We start from the raw sequence: 24,941 nt of genomic DNA, 5'->3' as shown, positions 1-24,941 counted from the left end.
CACTGTGCATTCTTCCATCACATGCACAGATAACTCCCAGCATCCTGCACACTACAGCAGGGCTGTTGAGGCCTGCTGTAGTGTGCAGGACTAGTCAGGTAAGTTTCGATGATATTACTGGGGAAAATATATTAGCATGCTGATTGAGGATTGTTCATCTGTTCATCTAGCCTATTTCCATACGTTTATCCATCAATTGTAAAATATGTTTACAGAAGATTCCAATTGTTTGGCCAACTATTTATATCTCTGGCATTGCATTAGCGTTTTTTTACAAACTTTTTTCTCATCTTATTCTACAGAACAATGCCACGTGCACTATCTCATGTGTGGAGACATTTCACCCCATCCAATGTAGAAGGAAAGGCTGTGTACATTTGCAAATACTGTGCAAAGACCTATGTTAAGAATGACACAACGATGCAGAAGCATATAGTCAAGTGCCCAAAGTTTCCTCAGGGCTCAAATCAGCCTATGACAAAACAAAATGTTTATATTTATGTCTGTATATGAAAAGGTAAATACAGTTAGTATAAATTACCCACAACATTTCCAGTTTATTCCCGTTTATTCCCGTTAATTCCCGTATATTCCCGTTTATTCCCGTTTATTCCCGTTAATTCCCGTATATTCCCGTTAATTCCCATGGAAAGTTTCCCACTTTGAATATTCCCGGAATTTTGCAACCCTAAGTACATAGTAATAGATTGTGGTACAGTGCACAGGTATCATAGGGTGGCAGTGTTCAGAGGTCCCTGGAACAATCTTAATCACGAACTGGAATCAATGTGCTACAGAACTCATCTACTGTCACCGTATCATCCTCACCACTGATGAAAGACATGTGAAAAATGCTGCATTTCCCAGTTTTGTGTTATATCGCCTTTAAAACGAGCGAACAGCAATCCCTCCTCTGTAGACACTCTGCAGAGTGCGTTCCAAGGCTGGGAGCTAATTTCTGATTAATTAAATCAAACATGTTGGCAGCCAATTCCGAGTATTACACGATTTCCATGGCGCTTATGCATGAGGCTCTCTAGAAGCAGCAGATTATGGGCAAACCCAATTAGAGTGACACAATTCTCAGCATCAGGTACATTTCGCCCTGAAGGTACTCTCTATGACCAATTAGGATTTGTCACACAGTGAAAGCCTCAACGTGGACCAGAATGCAGGGAGTGTGTAACCAAAGATTTAAGCAGGTCTCACTTGTCATATTTAGTCTAGAATGAAAAGGAAACAAACAAAAGAGTGTGCTGCATGAGCGGCGTGGATAAACATGTAGCTATCCATTTCACATAGAGAGCGTGTGACAGACTGTAAGACAGCACGGTGTGAATGGAGACTCATCAATCACACCTCAGGTTCTGGGCATTTCCTCGACATGAAATCTTGGCTCTGACAGCACCCCCGATTACACGTACGGTCTCAACCGGAACAGAATGGAAGGTCATACCTGGCTAATATCATTATCACACAAAAATACATAAATAAATATAAATATATTTCCAGGAGCTATAATAGGAGAAGACGTACGATATAAAGAAATCTACCTCATCCCACAGTGGGAGGTTAATGTTTTCCTGAGATGGAACTTTGGGATTGCATGTTTTAAAAGGAATAAAGTTAGTTGTGTAAGAGTGTCGCAAGAGAAAAGCTAGATGCTTGCTTCGTGTTGACTTCAGTGATATTGCAGATAACTAAAAACAACAGATATCTGAAGGACACAACTCCCAATGTGGTAAATGCCTGCTGAGCCAAAACAACAGACTTTTTAAATGCCAGGGTTGTCCCCTTGAGGAGACATTTGAAAGAGGAAAAAAAAAGAAAAGAAAATTCTGCTTTTGTCATTTAATGTCACATGGGCTTGGCGCAGCATCACAAGGTTAACATGCCAGTGTATATCAATCAAAGGAACTTGTGACTTTCTGTCACATCCATATATATCACCCAGCAAGTGTCTGAGAGGCTTTGCCACAACTCACCCGCACTGATCCACAGGCAAATTGCCACGTACCTGCTAAGACTGGATACTTCATGTGCAAGAGGCGATGGAACAGGGTAAAGTCAAGGACACGGTAGATATTATTGTTATATGTTGATTATAGCAATACACTCTAAATCTTCCCTGTGGAGAGAGATAGAGAGAGAAGTGTAAATCTCTCACTTATCCAACACAGCCCTGCTTCTGCTCTATAACTCTGGCATTGAAACAGAAAAATATAAACGTAAATGAGGTTCAGTGGGGAAACTGCTTTCCAATTTAATAGTAATGAATCTAATATGCTGTGTAATATGCACATCTAAATGTACCTGTGACTGCAGACTCTGAACTTCACAGTTAAAAGCTTTGATACAGTTTATATATCGACATCGTAGCTCAGCCCAAATTACTTTTCATAAGATGTTTCAACCAGAATTCTTATTTATTCAATAAGAAATCATTTTATTTTGCTTTTGCAGAACAGGCCTCCAAACTCTGAGATCTGTTATTGCTTTTAAATTGCTCTATAAAAATACAATCATATAACTGTGTATCTTATCTAACTTGTATGTCCCTTTCTGTTGTCACATTTCACAAATAAAATTTTAAAATTTAATTGCTTTATTAAAGTTGTTCTAAAAAAAGTCAAATGTAATTAGTTCTTTCCATATTGTATCCTCTTGTGAAGCAATTTGTAAATGTGTTAAGAAAACTGCAATACAAATAAAGCTTATACAAGTACAGTATTCATTTGTGCCAAGGGTGAGAAGAGAAGATCGATCCACTCTTCTATCTTTCTATTTCGTGTTACATTACACTAAGACGTTAGCTAGCTTAGCTTAGCCCTTGCTTCTAACCTAAGCTCCTGAAGGTGTTATATTTACCAAACAGACATTACAGTGGTATTGATCTGATCATCAATTGAACCTGGTTATGAAAGATAATGCAGCAGTGAAGTACATCGACATGTCCACAGTTTGAAAACGCCTCTACACCGGATCGTCCCGCCGACTCGACAGAATCTTTGCTGGACCTCATCACTATAACAATTGCATGTCACACCTTACATCATATCCCTAAATAGAGTGCAAGCACAAGGAAATTACAAGATAATGTAAAAAATAAAGTCTCACCATTCTATTATAGATACATTTGCAAAAGATAGGGGGTAAGAGAGTGCAGACGGAAAATAAATGCCTCTTCGCTAATGGATTTGGTAATTGCGCAGTTGCCTAGTAATTTTGAAAGGTTCCTCGCTGTTGATTCATCTTAAGTTCTTGCACATAATGAAGCATCAGGCTTTTAGTCCGCTTCACTGTATGACTAATGAACTTTGAACCCAATATATAAATATCTTCCCCCATTTTCAGCCAATATCCATTTCTAAACCTCTTTAGAACAGTTATAGCAGAGGAGAGCGAGAAGTCCAGCGATACATAAAAAGGTCATATTGATTCACCCTATAGCAAAGATGACAATTTAATAGTTTTACTGACTTTTCACACAAGTGAACAAGATATCCGCTCACTAACAGTATGTCACAGCGGATGGATCCCAGCAACATTGATTCTGTTTCGGCGGGTTCATCCCTGGCCGACTGAGGCGACACATTCACTTAAACAGTAATTGCAGAGCGGGCGAGGGACTGCATGGCTCCATACATCAGAAGGGGAATGCATGAGGTCCATAGAGATGGACCCATCACACACTTCGAGAAAAGTGGGGGGTGGAAGATGGGTGCGGCGGCTGGATGTGTGTGAGTCAGCAGCATGTTTGATATGGCTGAATTTAAGGGGGGAGCGGTTTGATGAAATGCAACAGGAGTGGACGTATCAAATATCCCCCTGGGAGAGATGACTAGATGGATTACAGTACAGGCGGACAGGGGGAAAGGGGCAATAGATTTAGAGACCACATTTGTAATTAGCTAAAGATTTAGAGCAGAGAGTGTTGGATCTACCCCTGGAGCAGAGCAAACAGACACTAAAATGAGCTCAGAACAGGGAACTCTCAACTCCTAGTGGACTGCAAGGCAACAGGACCTCTCAAGCTCACATTCATCAAATGAAAATACAGCTGAGGAGAACTGTAAATGGACCTTTACAGTTATTTTTCTTCGCAAGTATAACATTTATTTATGTCTCTTTTTTCTCATTCAAATGATAATTTGGATAGAAATTGTGAGAGAAAAATATATCTTTGGTGTTTAGAAACCATAGACTGTACCATAAGATGCACCCCTCCCATTGTACAAAAACTAAGCTAAAATACCCTGGATACTGCACAGTACTGATCGTGGCGTGGAGCCGTGGTATTGAGGTCCTGTGCTCAACCAATCACAAGTCAGGCTCAGCTGCCAATCATGACGTCTCACCCGATTTTTATAGAATCAAATATTTAACTAGAAAAGCCAACAATCTCCTTGAAAAACTACATTTAAATTCACTAGATCCAGATTTTTTTTGTTGATCTGAACCAAGTTGCAGAAACAAAATATCAGTCCCCTAAACATGCCTGTTTGTTTTAAGAAAGATTCATAAATTATTCTTTGAGAAATCGAAATAATGTCGATTAAAACCCATACTTAACACTGTTAACAAAACGGATGAAAACAAAACCATGGATCTGCTTCTTTATACTGAGCCACACCAAAATCTTTCGGAAAAATGTATTTGATGTGTTCTTTGGTTTATCACCTTTACTGCAACCAGCCACCAGGGGCTGATCAAGATGATTTGGCTTCACTTTGGGGAGCTTTGATGTCATTTTGATTGAACCTCCACTAACTTTGGAGAAAACCGCAGTAAGACGTCTTGCCTACCTTTCTCTTCTTGAAGGCCTGCCGTGCCAGGTAGCCTCTACAGGAGGCTTGGAACAGGGTCAGATTGCGCTTGGTCTGCTCATCCCTCTGCTCCTCCAGCTTAGCCAGAGTGCCAGCTCTGAAGAACAACTGGGGCGAAAAACACACACACAAACGCACACACACACATAATCAAATTAATTTATTACTAAAGGATAAAAATCATTGAGAGATCATGTAATGCTAATTTTAGCCGTGGGGAAATTGGATTTAGAGGCCGTGCTTTAATGTGAAGCAGGGCAGCAAAATAAAGAAGACGAGATGAAAAGTACATAAAACGCAATGAAGCAGTAAATCAATGGGAAAGAGTGTAATCCTCGGACAAGTAGTCTTATCTAAGTGAGAAAGCTGTGATTAAGTTATTATCTCAGACAATCAGCCTGGTCTGTTTCTAATCTGGGCCAAAGGTAAAACACAGGTAAACAGTAAGCAGCTCACGTCACGGCCCGTCTATACCTCAGCGGGATTAGCTGCTGCGAACGCATTCCAGATATGACGGCAGCGAGCTATAAAAATTGATGGATGATGACAGGAAAACTGTCTCCAACCCAGGTCTGCCTACATGGGTCTTTATGATTTACCAAATCCATATGTGATCTGTTAACAAAGCTCGAGATGGAAACGATCAAACAGCTTTAGCGGGAAAAAATCTGCAAACCATCAGGGAGGAGTGATGCACGGGGCGACGTCAGGGGATATTACTTCAAAAAAAATGTATCACGAAGGCTCGGGTAGAAAGCTTTATGTCTCTCATCATCATCAGGTAGTGTTTTTCTAAAAGGTATACTGCTGTGCTATTTGCAGACATAGCATATTTTTTCTCGAGCTTTGAATCCATCACCATAAGGTTATTTGGGGTTGGTGTAATTGGCATGCAAGGGAGGCAGGTTGCTAAGACGCCACTGGAATGCTTTGAGAATGGCCCAATGTGCTCGTCTCGTCTGAGCCCATTTCACACTCCGGAGTGTGGCACCACGTGAAGCTGCCTGAAAACCATTCACTCGTCCTCAGTCTGCGCTGCACGTAGCTGAGAGCAGGAGTCCCACTCTTTTCTATGTTATTGTTTCCCTTCCTGGCGGATGGCCACTTTTTACGACTGATAGGATTAGACATCGGCGTGCCAGCCAGTCTTTACTCAGATTTCTTTACAATGGCTGTGGCGTAAAACAACGAGGGCCATCAGTTGTTAGAATTTGCTCTAATTACCTGAAAAGAAAAATTACGATCACGTAGTCGGGCGGGATAGAGACATGCTTCTCAGGTAGCCACTGGCTAGGGAAAGAAAACTGGAAGAAGGGGAAAGGCTTGGCTGCTCTCCAAAAAAAAAAAAAAAAGGATGGTAAACAAACTTCAAGGAGGGACAAATGTAATGAAAGACACACTCCCCCCAGACAGCAAGTGTCCTCTCAGAATACACAAGAATAAAAAAGAGCTCCGTGAAGAGAGAGAGGAACTGGCAGCGATTCACAGGAAGGGTTTATTTAATCATTTAAAAGCTGTTTGTTTGTTTGAGGCGCGGCAGCGATACTCACCCTGCTCAGACCCATGTGGTAGCTGCTCTTCTCCAAATCCAAGGACTCGAGGAGCTCCTCCACAGCCTGGGCAGAGGCACACACACACACACACACACAAACACATCTGTCAACTGCTGGATCCAGTGTGAACTTCTATCAAGCAGTTCATTAGTCCCCAGTTCCCCCAAGATGCCATGTGGAACTGACGGCCCAGTGACGTTTTTCCTTTTCCCTCTCATCCATTCCTCCCTCCGCAGTATAGGCGCGGGAAAAGTTTGGCTCTCCAGAACCTTCTCAACCCCAACAAAAAAACAATTACGACTAAAATCAACTTGCTTCTGGCTTATTCTTCGTGATCCCCCACTGCAGCGTATATGTGAAGGTTCACCAGCATCCATTGGGAGCCTCTCCTCTCCCTATCCGTCTATCAGCCTGGGTACACTGTAGGCGTGTCGTCGTCTCCAGCCTCCAGCCCGAAACACTACAACAAGCATACACCACGAGAGGTTTGCCCACGAGCACTGAGGGGCTTTTGTTTGCCGTGTGTTTCCACAGAAACTCACCCCCCAATATACGGACACAGGGGGAAAGAGCTTTTCTTCCCATTCTTTCACTCTTTCTCTAGTTTCTATACAGTTTCTTTCTCTCTCCACCAATGCACCCTCCGTGCTAGTTGACTTCTACGAATAAATCTCCCACCAGCTTCAGCCACAGGTCTTTCTTAATGTTTTTAAGACAAAAGCCCCAAAGTGGTAAAACACCAGTACTGTGCAGGGGAAAACACTGAGTATGTCAACTTGAATGTTATTTTTGTAGCTTTAGATGTAAGGAAGATTTTTTTGAGCCACAGAACCGATCTGCCTCTTTCCCGAGCATGATACTGATGAGGTTAAGTTGATAGATCATTACATCGGCTCTGATGAATGGAGGTTTATTTCTCTGTCAGTCGGCTGCTGACGAATCAGAGGCAGATGTAATGAAACTGCCTCCTCACGACATTAATCTTCACCGTGCTCGGCCACTGGTGGAGCTGTGTTCTTTTTCCCACCTCCCTCTCTCCCTGATTTACTTACTCTCCTCTCGTCCTTCACTATGTAATTTCTGCCGTGCTTCTTGGTGAGGTGTGGCGCCAGCACGTCGAATCGCCGCCGGAACTCGGAGAACACCATGTGGTCCGGGTAACCTGTGAAGGTCAGTATTGGATAACAACATTAGATTCGACAAAAACTTGTGCAGAGTCATGGGTGTTTTGCTGCGGATGGTCCCTGGTACACATGGAGAAAGTTTGTGCTTTTGTAGCTGCGTCTCAATTCAGGGGCTGCATCCTTCGGAGCCTGCATTTGAAAACTGACTACGCCACCGATGTCCTTTCATCTCAGAGAAACAAAGGCTCCAAAGTGTGTCCCTCCCAGACCGGCTTTTGTGATGAAGAGGTAATGGCGAAGGCAAGCAATGAGACCGATGTGTAAGTATCACGCTTCAACTTAACATTTGACAGTACAGACGTTAAAAAAACTAGGGACATTAAAACTTTCTCTTCATGTCCAAATTCAGCTATGTTGCCAGGCAACAGCAAAAAGGGTGGGGCAGGCTGGTGATGCCGATCAGGGAAACCCTCTGTAGACCAAAGCCTGTCATTTCGGTTCCACCTTTGCAGTCTACGCGTCCCACAGAGACCGCCTCCTTTGTGGGCCCGGGTGGACCGCATCCTTGTCCCCTGAATTGAGACACAGCCTTTACCTGTCTCTGGTTTGTTATTGGAGCAGCTACCTCACCTTGCCTGTAGATCCGGAGAGAATCAAGCAGCTTGGAGCCGCGCAGCTGAGCGCGCAGCAAGGCCACATCGAGCTGCATTAGGCCCGGATCTCCACTCTCTCCTTGAGCCTCACTTTCCCCTGCTTTGTACAGGGATCCGCTCAGAGCCTTCAGGGCATCGGCCTTGGGCAATATGCAGTGAACAAAGTGAATCCTGGACCTCCGCACCATGTCAAGAAGAGCATCCTGCAGAATGGACAGGGAACTCTGGTTGGAACTGGCCAAACGGACAAAGCAATATCTTCTATTCATGTTTCTACATGCAATCTGCAGCTTAGCGTCCTTACGTAATACAGACAAATGCATTTACATCTCAAGGTATTACACAAACAATTTCTTTAACAAGTTTAAACTGTTCCCAGTCTCTCTCTCTCTTTCTTCTCCCCGACTCTCTCCTCTTTCGCCCCTTTCCACCCACCTCTCCTCTCACCCCAATGGGCAGATGGCCGCCCACACTGAGTCTGGCTCTGCTCGTGGTTTCTCCCCGACAAAAGGGAGTTTTTTTCTTTCCACAGTCGCCAAGTGTCTATATTTTCTCTATAATATTGTTAGGTCTCAACTTCACGATGTAAAATGCTTGAGATAATATATGTTGTGATAGACTGCCATACAAATATAATTGAATTCAAATAAATTGGATTAAATCTACAATTTACTCTGACAATGCTGGAAGATAATACCATTTTTTTTTTATCATCTAAAATGTACAGCCTACCTTTTAAGTGAATATATTTTTTAATAAACTTTCTGAGCCTCATATGGATTCATTAGGCAAATTTCAATTTGAGGCTCATGGCTTTAAGCTATGATCAATCGCTATTTGAAAAACACCAATCTTTACAATTTAATCTGAAACTATACTGTACATGTTGGATAAGTGCCACTCGTATTTCTGTATTATGGGATATTAAGCTATTATTTGATACCTCTTACTCTTTCCTCTCTCTTGGTTATTGCCACTTAAACCTAAACAACCTCAATTGGGGATTAAAGAGCCCAATATCCCTTTTAAATTATGTTCACACCTCACAGTTTACATCCTTAACCACACAATATTTCATGACTATGCAGTGTTCTAGTATTGGAGAAAGCAAAAAACTTTTTAATGGCATTGTACTGGATTTAAAGTTAGCTGGGCTTTTGCAGAATTGTTCAATATCGACATTTTTGTCGAGCAATGGGGTTGGAAGCGGAAAGCGGCAGAGCTGTTCTTATAAAGCACACTAACACCCGGCCCTAATATCATTTTCAGATTGATTTCATTCTCTGGCTGCAGCTCAAACACCGGCCTTCATCCCATCCATTTTCTTTATAAAGCTGCATCGAGCTATTTGCGACCGCTACGTAGATTTCAAAATGAATTTACAACTCTGAGCCCTCATATATTCCATCAGCCTGTCAAGCTTCTGGAGCTGAACTGTTAGCAAACAAGAAACTGAAGACTCAGGGGTTGATTCTCAGTGGGTCTTGGCAGTGCTACTACATCACAAGGACTAAATTAATGTTTAACATCAACAATGTTGACAACAGCAATGGTGATGTCTTCATTTTCCTTCCATTTTCATATTAAAGATTGAGCAACTTGTTTTTGTTCCGGTGCCCAGTTGCCGTCCCGGGTCCCCAAATACGCTTCCAGCTCACTGCCTTTGAAACGTCGCAGAACACATACAAAATAAATTCTGACTGATTTGTTCCTTCCTGTCCTCTCACCACTTGAAGCTTTATCTGGATGCACAAGGACTTCTTCTTGATCGCAGCCACCCCTGTGGTGAAGGTCTTTCTCATGCTGGTGGCCCGTCGCAAGGACAGCTGGGAAACACCCTCGAGGCCGGCGATGGAACCGGACAAAACAGTGGCTCCACCTGATCGACCCATGACCAGCGAGTTGATGATCTTCCTGCAAAAAAACAAACAAAAACGAAAAAACAGCATCTTAGTAGAGCTCTTTTGCAATACTCCGCTAAAGTCACAGTTTACACCACAAAACTCCTGGTGCATGTGTGCTGCTCACTTCTGGGAGTCCTGCAGGAGGCTGGTGGCGTTGGTCGAGGCAGGATTCTGTTTGGCGTAGTTGAGCCACCCGCAGACGTTGTACTCCACCCAGTCGGTCCCATGGCTGTGCCCCAGCAGGAAATGGTTGTCCTTCTCGCTCTTCAAGAGGAAAGTGTGACCTGATGCAAATGTAGGATATGAGAGATCCACTGGTTTGTTGTAAATACAAAGAGATGAGAAATATAGTCTGCATAGGGTTTATCAAACCGTCCCTTAGCCTGTCCATGCAGTATTCATATGAAATTTTACATCCATGACACTGTACTCTTATAAATAACACTGTTGTGGGTGGTAAACCAGAGAGGAGAGCTCAAATCTGCTCTACTGCATCTGCAAAGTTAAAACCTGAAGCTCTCAGCTGTCGTTTTAAAGACTAAAATGGCCCTTGTGTTTCCCTGAATAATATATGGGGGATGCTTTTTTATTAAGTGAGGCAAGTGTGGATAGAGATGGCACTGGTCAATTTGTCATATAGTGCTGAGTGCACAACAATTTACATTGATATGAGGAGTTCTTTGTCTATAATACAATACAGGGTAGAGTTTCCCCTCCTGTTTGCCACTGCCTTTTATTGAGTATTGGTATTTTCACTCTCTTATTTCTTATTTTATTCTCTATCTAACTTTTAATTTCTGTTTAAAAGCTTCGTTTTTGTATTGTCTTATAGTGTTTTTACAATTTGTTATGATGCCTTTTATATTTAATATAAAGCACCTACAATTAAACTTAACTTGCCTACTGATGTTAAATGGTCAAATATCTAAAATCAAGCCTATAGGCAGAGTTGGTAAATTCTGTAAGAGAATCGTGTATAGAGTGCAAAATAAATTCGAATGGTGCTCAGTAGAGGAGATTCCTAACAGTTCCCTAAACTATGTTAGATTCACTAGATAATTTGTGAATCCGCCCTTTGATCCAGATCCACACCAGATTATTCGGTTCTTCCCTAACTCACGTTAAATCCTTCAACTAAATTATGTGGTAATCTGTTCAGTTGTTTTTGTGTAATCATGCTTACAAAGTAAACAAAACACTAAACAAATGGAGAGGGGTGAAAACACAACCTCTTCGGTCGAGGTGAGAATGTCTCTGGTCTAACAAATGACCAATAATAACACGTTTCAACCCCCAACAACAGAGATGAAAGCTACAAACATTATTAAATTAACATAATGTGCATATTTGGATCAAATATTCATATTGGGTTGTTTACTCTGTCAGTTTCTTTAAAAAACATTTGGGAAATGCTTGCCATACATCATATTAGCTTTAACTGTGAGGTTATGTGTAAGTGTGTGTGTGTTTGTGTTTGTCCTCTCCTTGCCTTTACTCTCCCCCTCAGCAGGTCCATAGTAGCTAAAGAGACGTCCCAGCAGCGTCTCCTCTGATCCCCCGGGCTGCACCGCCTCCTCCTCCATCAGCCACAGCAGGCCACGCGCCTCGTCTGTTCGAACAGTCCGTACCTGTCATATAACGGCATATAAACAAATACACATAGACACGCATGCACTAAGGTCATAGGTCATTAGTGTGATCCTAATGAGGACAGAAAATGCTCAGTTTTACCTTCAGTCCTTAAGAAACAATAGTATGTAAGGATAAATGACTGTCTAGTCCTGACTGCAAGCATCAGTGTTAAGTAGCTGACTTCCTATTTGACCTATTTGAAGTTATTTACTACAACATTGGCCCATAGAAACGATTACTATTAATCTCCCTGTCATGATTCCACTCCAGTTAAGGACTTTTGTAAAGCCCCTTTTCCACTGGTCAAAAAAAAACACTTTCACCCACTAACATCTGGCTTTTGACTGCGATGGGAATGGATCATTTGATATAACTCCAAGGTCAAATGACTCTGCACTAGACACTGGTGTTTATCGACTCTGGGCCCGATCAACAGTGATGGAAATGTGAGTTCCACAAGAACGCGTTAATTTGGAAAGACAGAGTGAAAGAGTTCCTCAGTTGTCGTCCATGATGTTCAACATGAACCCTAGAGAAAGGACAAAGATCCACCAAGGGCCAAGAATCTTGGTGTAAAACAGGTATAATACTTTTGGTATCAGTTGTGGGTTTTTTGCTGCTTCCCTGTGGATTTATATTCTTATTCTGTCATCTTTTACAGACTTTACATTTTCTTGAAAGACAATTTGGGGTTCTTCTAATGGACTCTTGTGTCCTTGAGTGTTTTGTTATGTTATCCCTCAATTTGTCTCATTTCCTGTTTTGTTTTTAAAGCCACTGTCCCCATATGTCTTTTACTTGCTTCACTTCCTTTTGTTTGTCTTGTTTCCTCTTGACGTTGTCTGAACCTGTTCCTGATGTGTTTCACCTGTGGCCAATAAGCCCCCCCTCCTTTGTGTATTTATTCTCTGTGCTACGCCCTAACAAATAAAATCCACCACATCGTAAGAAACAGCATTGCGACCAGGACAGTCGAGTTGCTTTTAGATGAAAACAAACGGCTGAATCCGAGGTTTTAGTGTGATATTGCTCCTCATAAAAGATTCAGAAAACGATCAGACAAATGCGGAGGGCTGTCTTCCAGAGTCAGCGTCTCATGAAATATGAGCCACTCTCCAAAATGTCAGTAAAAGCAGTTTGGTGAATGTTTCCACAGCGAGAGCCGCTTGCGACAGGCCTAATATAAATATTAGCGTTGGAAATTAAAGTTTCAAAAGCATTTGTAGTCTCTGTGCCCTTCAGCAGTTGCCACCATAATAGCATCATCAATTTGACGTTTCCTTATAATCTAAATGGAAATGCAGAAAGAAGGAGTTCACGAGTATGAGGAGTAGCAGGGGAGAAGGAATTAAAAAGTAATACAATTAGTATTTTAATTAGCATGAACGAGGGGAAGAAAATAAAACCCACTCCAGCACTTGTGATGCTGAGAAAAGGCTTTGGTTGCTTTCTTTTATGATTCCAACAACAATAATGTGACTTTATTGGACAGTGCAGCGCAAATATTTTCACCTTTTACCATATGTTTAACCTTCCTACACAAGATGTATACTAATATTCACCATAATATAATCATAAGGGTTCTATTCTTCAATCCTTTGGTCTCTTTTGAAAGAGATTTAGGACCAAAAAGTCAGAATTGGTGTAAGAGATAGTGAACCAAAGCTATAGTCAAACATGGGACAAATAAAAACTACTTTTTGGCATAAAAAGGGAACATAAGATCTCTAGTACTGCTTGTGAGAAGTGCCTTTGTAGAGTAATTTATAAAATACTTAAATACTAAAAAACATATTTGATTTCATAGCTACACTGCAGCTTAATTAGGACCAATAATTACTACAGTCAGCCCCGGCCTCTGATTGGTTACAAGCTATAATGCGCTGCCTGTGCTAGTTAGATAATTTAGTTGAAGCTACAGAGCTATGAGAGCACACTAGTCTTTGACCATGCTTATATAACAACCCGCGGTTCTTGATACACATACTGTACTTATTGTGCTTGTGTATTTTGTATTTGAAGAAATAATTTTCAGTTACATTTTGAAACAAAGTACCTGGAATAAAACGTTTTGTCGAAGCACACGTCAGCCACATGTGTGGACTGTTTAACTGGGCATTTTCAAGGAATAGACGGAGCCACAAGTTTGAACACATTCTGTTTCCACAGCTGCTGCAGGAGCATGTAATCCTCGGCTCCTTTACACATATAGAATCAGGAGACCTGTGCCCTTCACATAATGTATAAGTGGCCGAGGTTATGAGGAGACTGTGTGACGTATTACGGCAAAAATCAGAGACTTCAAGGATAGAGTTGTAATTAAGAAGCAAGTCTTAATATCAAGAGAATAAAGTTGTACATTTATGAGAAAAAAAGTCATACACATGAATTTAAACAAAAAAAAATATTTAGGAAATAAACAGCAAAGAGAAACCATGCTCTGCAGATTTCTTCTCCGTCTGGATCCAAAAACCTGATCATGAACCTCTCATGATTTCTTGAGAAACCACAAAACCATTTTGAAGATCACGCAGATGTAACGACAGCCACAAAGTCAAATTCCTCCAGGTCCATGTGGTTCTTTCTTCAGAACAGTCCCTTTCTATTCAAAGTCCTCAAACGTATGCCAATTTGGTGCTGATGAGCAAAAGATGAAGTATTCCATCTTTTTCTGAAACTTACCCGAAAGTCAAAGTTAACATGAATGCTCCACATATCTCATTTTAACACACTGGCTACACGCTGATCTTTTGATATTCCCCCTGCAGAATGACATGTAGCCAAAATTATGACTTCACCCTCATAAAATGATGACTTTATCCTCAGAAAAACGTGATTTAAGTCTCGTAAAATTAGGACTTTATTCCCAAAATATCTCCTTTTTTTCTGATCGATTAGCCCAAATACTCAAGAGTCTCCTACAGAGCAAAATACATCTTGAGTAAAGAGTGACCAAGACCAAAGAGTGCCATGGTCGGAGAAGTCCATTGCAAATATTGAGTTTATGTTTACAGCATACTTGCACATACACACACATATCTACCAGTGTCAAAGTTTGATTGGTAAACTTTTTGTCCAAAGACATTTAGAAAAAGTTTCAATTATTTTGTGGATTACAACAAGCTCCAGAGAAAACCACCCCAACATGAAGGTGTCCAGCTAAAGCCTGAATCCACCCTGGGAAACCCTTGGCTTAGTAACTAAACCCACAAAACTAAAAACAGTTTCAGCAGCTGTATGGAAGTTCCACTGGAGACGCGCTTATCAGCAGCACACACTACATTGGCTGCGAATACAACAACACACAGCATCAGTATGGAGTAGATGTATACAACGGCCATGAGGCCGGCAATGAATTGAGCATTAAGCCTGTTTGTGATAATGGACATCAGGGCTGCAGCAGGAAAGAAAAATATGAGAAAGAAAAGACTTCCGTGGAATCAGGGTTTTTTCCCCTTTGGTTTTTTAGTGTGATGTAGTACAGTTCACTGCTTCGGATGCCATTCCCATTAGAGCAGGGGACCATTTTAAAAGTAAAGCACTCAAACCAAACACACTGGAATTATACCAAAGTGATCTATGACTCTCTAAACTCTGCCATTTCTGTTTCCATGGTGCAGTTCACAGGCTGCAAAGGCCAAACATTGATTTTCTTTCTCGAAGTCAATTTTATAACCTTTCTTTTCCTGCTGCTTCCCTCTCTTTCTATAGCCTCGCCTAAAAGATAAGAAAAAAACATCACAATTCGATATTTGAAAACGATGCTTAAAAAGTGATATTCATCGACCAAATACAAAAAGGGCGCCCCGAGAATAGCGTGTGAAAATAGATCGTGAAAAGGAATGCAAGGCCCTTGGGTGGTGATTTATACATGAAGATACCAGGAATAAAATGTATATAAGTGGGGGTGCGGTTAAACGGGTAACTTAAAAACTGAAATGAGATGAAGAGCACAGACACAAAAAATGGGTTGATCTTACCATTGCTTGGCTGGAGGCTTGATCGACCACTGATACAGAGAGAGATGTGCTGGGCTCCATGTCATCCAAAGCCAGCTCTATGTTCTCCTACAGGAAGACAGACGGGCAAAGGGACAGGGTCAGAGTATGAATATTGTTCTTTTTTTGGGGGGGCGGGGGGAGAAATTATTCAGTTTCTACTATAGATTTCAGGACAGAAGATAGTTTGGAGTCTTTCTATGGCCACAGACAAATGAATTTGATTGAGAATGATGGCAATATAGAAGATAGTTGCATGTGTAAAGATGTTTCTCTGAGTGAGGAGTCCACTGCCACTTTTCAAACATGGGACCCTTTCCCGGGAAACCAGGAAACGATAGCTGCTTTCATTCATGCGCTAAGGTGTGTGGATATTTTCCTGAAATTGTCTCCAAGTGCTGTATGTGAGAATGCAAATTTTCCACTCAGTTGATCCAGAACTTTTCCCACCAGGCCCCTGATGAAATGTCAGAGTGAGGCAGTAAGAGAATACAACGGTAAAATTCACAGTGAGCGAGCGAGTGGGCGTGTTGATGTTTCTAACATGTGATGGACAGGCAGCTGGAGGAATACAAATATCTGAGGGTGAAAAAGATGAAGATGTTTGCTTGGAAAGACAACAAGAATCAAGTTTTGGGCGATAAGGACTGACTCCAGTGTCTGTGCAGTAAACAGACACACTGCTTTCCTCAGCAAGATACAAACATAATGTCCTGCCTCCTGCATGCTCTACTCAGGTGACAACTCTCACATTAATGTTCCAGACACTGTACTTTTCCTGGAGGGCCTCCTGCTGCATTCTTCAACCAGAAAATGTCTAGACCAAATTTTCTGGTTCAAAATGTACAGTTTATGGAGCAACAGTTTGATCAGAAGGAGCCAGTTTCTGCTTATTTTCTTCAAAAAAGCCATGGTCTTCTCTTAGTAGTTCCAGATTATCAAAGGACTTTGGTGTTTGTGGGACTGAACATTGTTGACTTGTCCAGCACAAGTCGTTTTTCCAGCTTTTCAAATTAAAGGATTTATTTTGCGTCCATGCACCATAATGAAGTCGCAGGCAGCTTGAATTACTCCCAAGGATTTTTTATGGATATTGAAAAAAACAAAACAATTGCATTTTAAATGTAAGAAAAGCAAAAGCATCAACAAATCTATTATAATAACAAGGGAAGCTCGGCGTTTACTGAGGCTTTTTTTTTCCTGTGAGTAAATCGAAAAAGCTAAAAGATTTCATTACTGCTAAAGATAACATTTCCAGAATAAAGTGGAAATAAATAGAGAAAATTACCTTCACCGGAGCAAAACAGGTATATGGCAGCTCACGGTGACAAAGTGTGCGGCGCAGTGGAAATGTGGGTAAATGTTGGCGGTGCTAATGGTGCGGCCGTGACAGATGCCACTGTTCGAGTCGACTGTGTATGAGAAGTGGCCTAAATGATTTTTGTTCTCTGCCGCGTGGAGTCACCATGCGGAGGAAATGCAAAAATCCTATATCCACACAGAGCTGCAGCACACGGCGGCGTTTAATTTGAAAACACAAAGCGTGCGCCTGCTGTTGTGTATCACACTTTCACCTGCCTGTCACTGCCATTGTTGATACTGTGTGCCCTTTCAAATGAGTTTGACCCAGTTTTCAAATGACACTTTCCCAGACTCTCATATTTCCAGGGTGCACCGAAAAAGGGAGAATTACACCGTGCTGATTTTATGCAAAATTTCCTTTAGCTCAAAATCTCTTCCTCCCAGGCGGAGGATGTGGGTGGGAATGTGGGCGGGAAATCCCCAGATCCGTCTGCACTGTATTAAAAGAAATATGCTTGTGATTTCTGCTTAACCCTAATTGTATAAACAGCCATGTTTTGAATAAGATGAATGCTTCAAGGATTAGAGAAATAATAAAATCGGATTGTTTAATAAGATAAGTATCTCATATTAATCATAACAGTCTTAAACTCTCACAATAGCCAGTTATTGTGGTCCATCGATGCTCGACAGAGAGGGAGGACAGAAGAAGAAGAATGGCTCCTTCATCACGGAGCAGCACCACCGCTGTGCATGTGGGTGTGTCTCCCGACGGCGGCAGTGAGTGACTTTACTTTGATCTCGGCAGAGGAGGTGAAGACTGGCATCGCTAATGAGAAAGTCTAACACATGAACTAGTTTGGCTTGTCACAGCTTGTGACAGGTGGGAGGGATGGTGCATCTGATGTGCGAACACATACAGTATCGAAGTTGATAGATTGGTGAGAAAGCCGCAGACAAAAGGGGGAGAGAGAGAGAGAGACACAGAGGTGGGAGGAAGAAAAGAGACGATGAGGATGACACTGCAGTGCTTTCAGAAAGTATTCACATCCCTTGAACCCTATACTAAAATCATTCATTAAATGTTTTAGTCTTCAGACTGGCTTTGGCAGCAATAACAACCCAGAGACTACATCCATACTACTTAGTTTTAGTTTAAAATGGCGTTTTCAAACAAATCTCTGTCCACACGACCATACTAACAAGCCTGAAAACGTATATCACGCGACAACCCCTGTACACTGGGGATGTGTTTGCCGGTTTAAGAAGGATTTGTACGAATAACAGCTCGTCTCCTACAGATTTAAGGGGTTGTGTCATTGTAAAATGCAGCAACAGGGTCAGGGCGATTGTCATTCATTATCCTTGTGGCGTTCTACACTAGTAGCTGAGGATAACAGCAGTTGTTTTCTTCCGGAAGGGGTCATGTGACAGAAGCCTGACAAATCAGCGGAGGCTACGTAGTGACCGAAAAGACGTTAGAGGTTGTGAACTAAAACAGAGCCCGCTCCGTTTCCAAACTTTTCCATTGTAGCACCTCTAAAACTGTATAGTAGTGTGGCTGTTAGGTTGATATAATTTCAAACAACAACATAGTAGTAGGGATGTAGCATCTGGATTTGGGAATTTTCTGCCATTCCCCTCTGAAGATTCTATCAGGCTTTGTCAGGTTGTGCAGGGACATTCATTTTCAGTGGACTTTTGTTTTCAGGTCTCTCTATAGACGTTCAATAGGATTCAATTCAGGGCTCTGGCTGGGCAGAGATAGAGACGACACCAGCAAAGTATAGAGATTTTCCTTAAATCAAAACTAGCTGGTCCAAAGCATTCGGGACCTGTGGGTTCACCCTGCATCAGGAGAATAACCTTTGTCCTTGAGTGGCCCAGCCAAACCCCGGACATGATCCAGTCCAACACTCGTCTCTGAAGAGACCCTGTAAGACCGTCCACCAAATGTCCCCGTCCAACCTGACAGAGCCTGAGAGGATCTGCAGAGGAGAGCGTCAGAAAATCCCCAAATCCAGGCATGCAAAGCCTGTCGCGTCGAACCAAAGGAGACTCAGGGCTGTAATCGTTGTGAAAGGTCCTTCAACTGAGGGCTGAGTAAAGGGTCTGAATACTTAGGTCGATGTGATGTTTCAGTTTCCACTTTTAAATAAATATGCTCTTAGTTTTCAAATGGTTTGTTTTTGCTTTGTCATTATGGAGTGTAGAGAGATGACATCCATTTAAATTTAAATAATTTGTGTCAACGGCTGCGACACAAAATATGAAAACAGGTGAAGGGGTCTAAGCACGTTCTGAATCCACTGCTCTTGCGTGCCCGGTGCTTTATGGTTCACGTATCCTCACCTCCTTGTATCTCTCCAGCTCCTGGACGAAGGTGCGTTGGTAGAAGAGAGCTTGCAGACGTTCTTGAGTGTAGTTGTGACAGAGGTCCTCAAAGGTGGCGCCGCACTCCCGCTTCGCCAGCCGGGGGTTCTGAAAGCCTGGCGTGTCCACAATGAGCAGAGAGCACAGGGAGTTCTGGCTGCATTTCAAGGCCCTGAAGCACACAAGACAGGTACACACACACACACAAACAGACACACACACACATTAGCACTGTTGATACTTGAGGTAACGTTTCCTCGATCACATTCACTGCACACAACCCCTGGCTTTAACCTTAGCTCTCTCCACTTCCATCCATTACTTCAACCTTCACCACACATAATACAATTTCTGTCCATAAAAACTAAACTCAAATTCCAAAATTTGAAATAGCCATTCATACCCCATTAAATCAATTAGAAAAATAACATTGTTTTGACAGTGTTGACCTCCAAGAAATAACAGCTACGTAAAAAATAGAAAAAAAAGCCTTCTTTTGTTTCATATTAAAAGGAAACGGATAAAATGTTGTGCAAGGCCTCTATTTTTGTCCATTAAACTGAATGATACCAGCCCAAATGAGGACATCTCTTTTATTCGACACAGCTTAAGTAAACAACTGGAAGAGAAACACTCACCGGTTTATTAGAGAAATGAGGATAGTGAAGAGTTCGGAGTAAAGCCCAGATGCCAGAGCCTCCAAACACTCCATGGCTGTAGCCTTGGATCCTGGGATGAGAAGCGGCCAAACACAGAACCAATCAGAAACAGGCAGCTCACAACAATCTCCCACATGAGACCAGATGAATTTTAAAAAAGGACATTCTATGTGTTTGAGCTGTAAAAGTGACAATAAAACAAAGGTCACCGAATGTGCTTTGAAAGGACGCACGACATTTGAATTTGAAGTATTCGAAACAGGGTCGGAAATTGTCTCGGTAAAGCAATGTCATTTAGGGACTCAGGTGTTTCCGAATTTGTCAGATCAAACGGCGCATACTTATGTCCGTGCCCGGCAGCGCTGGCCACCTGTTAAGCTCACCTAATTCATTCCTCTGTCACACAAAACAGTGAGTGTGTGTATGGCGCTCAGGGGAATTTTCACGTGCGCACACACATCTATGACAGTAAATTCATGTGTAAGGGGGGAGGTATAGAAGGAGAGTCAATCAGAGGTGATACTTTTAACTGTATCTTCCTGCCCTTCAAAGTATGTTTAGATGGCAGTGAGAGGACGCGCACATGCGAAAAATCAATGTGAGGCAATTATGATTTCAAGGACAATGAATGAAGAGTGGATCCAAAATTGCTTGTCCCTACATAGCGTGTGTACTTATCTATCAAAAGCCATTGTGAAGCTGTGGTATTCATTACTAAGATAAGCTTTACTTTCTCCCGAGCATGCAATTTCCCTCAGGTGACGAGCGGAGGCGAATGTGCGTGCATGCGTGTGTGGAAACAAGAGGGGAAGTGACAAAGAGAGAGAGAGGGAGGGAGAGAGGAGGGGGCGTGGGGGCTGTGAGGAATGAATGAAGAGGACAGGGCTGTCGGTAAATGCAGAGTACCTGCATCCGCTGTGCCGTTTTCGTCAGAAGCCTGGCGGGCGGCGCTGGCTCTGGGCAGGGTGCCCTTGGCCTGGTGCTTGAAGATGGAGGAGGAGAGCTCCTCCAGGGTGCAGCCCAGCAGGTAGGCCGCCTTCTGGGCCCACTCGTGACGTGCAAATTGTCTCCTGCCAGCTGAGACAAGAGAAGGAAAACGTCCATTAGCCCCTCTGCCAACTAACCCCCGGGCACATGGCTATTATATGTAGCTGTGTGAAAGCGCTGACAGGGTAGAATTACGCCTCTGGTCAAGCTGACACTGACACAGAGAACATGCAGTAAAAGCTTTCTGAAAGGAATTGTGACGTGAATACATTAAATTATTGTGGGGGGGAGACGGCTACTAACTGATAGTAATAAAAGTTTCTATTGTTTGACTCTGGACTCTTTTATGGTCTTGAGAAGGAAAGCAAAACTTATCACGAGGGGACACAATTAATTTATTTACATAAAAACCTCTGTTCAGTCTCTCTGGGGAAAGACGGTCTCCTCTTTAATCTATTGGCTGACTGATGGAAACATGCAGATATGAGGGCAAACTTGTGTTTTAATCCACCATGAAGTGGTATCTTCTGAGACTTAAGCAAGAACCTGGGGGATTTCTCTCTCACACACACACACACACACACACAGAGTGGGCTCTATCTGTTTCATCAGCGCTGGAGAGGCCGTGCATACTTCTCATGATGATAAGCTGCGCAGAACGCTTGTTAAGACGAGAAAATACATTCAAATATTTGCTTTGATAGATATTTGCCACCACAATTATTCAAATTCTGGTAAAACATCAAAAAGAGGAAATTGGGTTCGCCAATACGACTGGATCTGATTAAATCCAACATTGATTGTGTGACTCCCACGGGTTTATATATATATATATATATTTTTTTTTAAAAACATATGTACAACGTTTGCACCAGACTTTTTTTGTCTTCACTTATCAGATATTAGTTTGGACAGAAGAAAGCAAGTTCATTACAAATGGCTCCTGTAATTAGTTCTGGTGGATAAGAGATCACTGCTGCCCTCTTGTGTTTTGCTATGGAGCTGCACTGCCAATCTGCATCTTTTACACCCCTATTTGCACTAGACTGTTATTTCTTACTACTGTATTATCCCACCTATAATGAATTCATATTTATATATATATTTATCTAGCTCATAGTGTATTCACCGTACTTATATCATACCATACCTCTAAACTTACTCTGTATATAATATTACTACTACATCATTCACTTAATTTTTCTCATTTTCATTTCACTTACCACCACTACTATACTTACACCTGCACTTTATATATACTTATCACATCTACACTACCTACTTCTATTGCTGCTCGTCTTGTATCAATACTGTTCATATTCCATATCTATTTCTAACTGTACATATCTTATTTATTTACATATTCCACTTTACATATGCACATACTCTGCACTTTTACTGCTTTTTTGCACTTCTGATTAGATGCTAAACTGCATTTTGTTGTCTAAGTAATGTCTGAGTAATTGTAATCTGTGCAATGACAATAAAGTTGAATCTAATATAATCTAATTATTTGATTTTGCAGGTGGAAGCCAAAGCTCAAAGTAAATCCTGGCAGAGAAGGTGTCATGTCAAGTTAAAGGGTATTTTCTTGAATGAATACTCTATGTGCCTGTCTCTTGATTGTGACTTGTTTTCCCATAATGCACTGTTTCTTCCACTTTGTATGTCAAGCGTCCACGAGTCCATAAGTCAGCCAGTAATTCACCGATAGACAAAAGTAGTTTGGCACTGGTGTTCCCAACAGCAGATGTTGCGCAGGACAATACTCGTAGCAGAAAACTGTTCCTGGTTGCTGTTATACTGCCATCAGAAAAGATTGGCAGCCAGCTGGAGGGGATCACGGCAAAATAATTTGGCAAGAAAATAATTCTGCACAAGTGACTGGCAACTACAATGCAGGCTGAGAGCAGGAAGTGAACAAATGTATAAAAAAAACACAGAGATCCTGTCACTGCTGCCCACAGTCATTAAAAAAGTTATGTTATAAGTTATTCTAGTATGGTTGTGTTGTTCATGGCTTCCATTTGCTTTGCATTGTCACTCAGATGAAGATACTTTTTTTTTAGATTTTTTTGAATTTTTAAATCTTAAAAACACTGAAGCACCTGAAAGATGTGATTTTTGTTGTAACCAAACAAAGAGCTTACATCTCTGTTAAGAAACACATTTATTACAATAACAATATATTTATAACAATATAAAACTGGCCTAAAAACCTTTTTATTCAAGAAGGCGTTTTTACTTTGAGTTGAGTTTTTAGGACTTTGATTTTAACTATGTACTTGTGGCACTCTGAGATCCTCGGATGAAGAGTGCCTTACAAATAAAATGAATTATTATTATTTATTATTAAATAATTCCGTCCTTGAAAAGCCAAACCGCCTCAATACTCAGGGATAAAATAGGACTACTACGAACCTGGCTGATTATAAAAATCCTTTTGACGTTGTCAGCCGATTTAAATGGAAGACATCTAATTTTAAAATGAAAATCATCTGCTGCGAAAGGCAGATCTATTACTTCAGAGCTAAAAAAAGAACAATCAACCGCTCTTACGGGAGGTTTCATCATTGACGCTGCTTCAAAGACAGGAACAAATCCTTGTGTTTAAGGGAACAGTTGTTAAGTGCTTTGATATATTCTTATGACAGGACAAAACTTTTATCAGACATTAGGGTCAGAATGAAACCTCGTCCTTCAGTGTTTCCAAACAACGACTCAGCTAATTTATCAGTGTTTTCAGGTACACAAGCAGTGCTTTGTTTATTTCAATATGGTTTTTGTATGGGGATTAATAAGGTTTAAAAGAGAAAAAAAGAGCCAGTCCAAACTATTATAATATGATAATTTCAGTCAGTTAATTTTCATTTGCATGTCCTATCACTTTTAAAGTCTGACTCTTAATAGATGCAGTTGTTCTTATATATGTTATTGTTATTCTTATAATATTTTATTATCAATATTATCGGAAGAAGGAGTAGCATTGTTATTATAATTATCTGTAATGACCAGACAGATTTCCTGGATACTAATCAACACATCGTTCCCTCCTTTATTTGTGTTTGACAGCTCCGTGTGGTGGATCAGTCCAACAACCTGTGAGCTCACTCCTTTGTGCAAATGCATAATTCAGTGATCAGACTTACAGCTGCCTTGCATCACACGGAGGAGGTTTCCTGCAGTGAAATAATCCCGGCTTTACGCGTCATTAAATTGATTTCCGCTAACGAGGGGAACATTTGGCCAATTTATCAGCCGTGGGGTGAGCGTGTTATTCTCAGTGGTGCACAAATCGAAAAGATTATCCTTCTGCCTCTTTGTGACTGGTGTGTGTTCTATGAATAGCATTAGCCTCACCGATAACTGGCGCAGATCTAACATTGTAAAACCATGTGACGGGTTCAGTAATCTCACCCTTGGTGGCTCCTGCAGCTCCGAGATGGCAAATGGCCCCGAGGACGAGCCAGAAGGCCCTCTGCTCGTCGCCGCTGATCCCCAGGACCTTCATGGCTGCCTGCAGCTTGGAGAACTGCTGCGAGGCCCGCTGCTTGTCCTCAGTCTGACAGATGGTACATATTTTCAAATTTAATTCCTTTTTTCAACTATTAATAATCAGATTTCCTCACGTTTTTGGGCCGACCTGTCAAACAATAAGCTAAAACAGGCTTAGAAAAACTATTTGCAATGGTTCAGCTAAATTTCTGAATACAATTGTGTTGTGACCTATTTTCGTATCTACTGTGAAAATGTTATTTTAGCATCTCCCTGTAACAAGCCACAGTAAATTGTACCAAAGTTTACTGGTGTTGAATCGATGTCATGGCCTCTGGAAGCTAAAGGTTGCTTCACGCTCTTTATAAGGATTATGAACAGATCAGGAAAGGTTAATCAACCTTTCTTGGTACTTTTCATGCCACTAAATCCATT

General features: G+C 41.5%; 1 protein-coding gene across 1 annotated transcript in view; it reads right to left on the bottom strand.

The window, feature by feature from the left end:
• The window catches only part of LOC133019448 (unconventional myosin-XVIIIa-like), a 71,571-nt gene that overhangs the window by 24,531 nt on the left and 22,099 nt on the right, over nucleotides 1-24,941 (bottom strand). Inside the window, exons 9-20 of the mRNA XM_061085936.1 lie at nucleotides 24,429-24,573; nucleotides 20,931-21,101; nucleotides 20,004-20,094; nucleotides 19,345-19,537; nucleotides 15,673-15,759; nucleotides 11,550-11,688; nucleotides 10,185-10,344; nucleotides 9,884-10,070; nucleotides 8,134-8,359; nucleotides 7,432-7,541; nucleotides 6,377-6,442; nucleotides 4,806-4,934 (exon numbers count right to left, since the gene is read on the bottom strand). Of these exons, the coding sequence (XP_060941919.1) occupies nucleotides 4,806-4,934; nucleotides 6,377-6,442; nucleotides 7,432-7,541; nucleotides 8,134-8,359; nucleotides 9,884-10,070; nucleotides 10,185-10,344; nucleotides 11,550-11,688; nucleotides 15,673-15,759; nucleotides 19,345-19,537; nucleotides 20,004-20,094; nucleotides 20,931-21,101; nucleotides 24,429-24,573 (1,704 nt within the window). The remainder of the gene's footprint in view (nucleotides 1-4,805; nucleotides 4,935-6,376; nucleotides 6,443-7,431; nucleotides 7,542-8,133; nucleotides 8,360-9,883; nucleotides 10,071-10,184; nucleotides 10,345-11,549; nucleotides 11,689-15,672; nucleotides 15,760-19,344; nucleotides 19,538-20,003; nucleotides 20,095-20,930; nucleotides 21,102-24,428; nucleotides 24,574-24,941) is intronic.

Source organism: Limanda limanda, chromosome 14 (assembly GCF_963576545.1).
Source record: "Limanda limanda chromosome 14, fLimLim1.1, whole genome shotgun sequence".
NCBI lineage: Eukaryota > Metazoa > Chordata > Actinopteri > Pleuronectiformes > Pleuronectidae > Limanda > Limanda limanda.
This window is presented reverse-complemented; position numbering and strand designations above follow the sequence as displayed.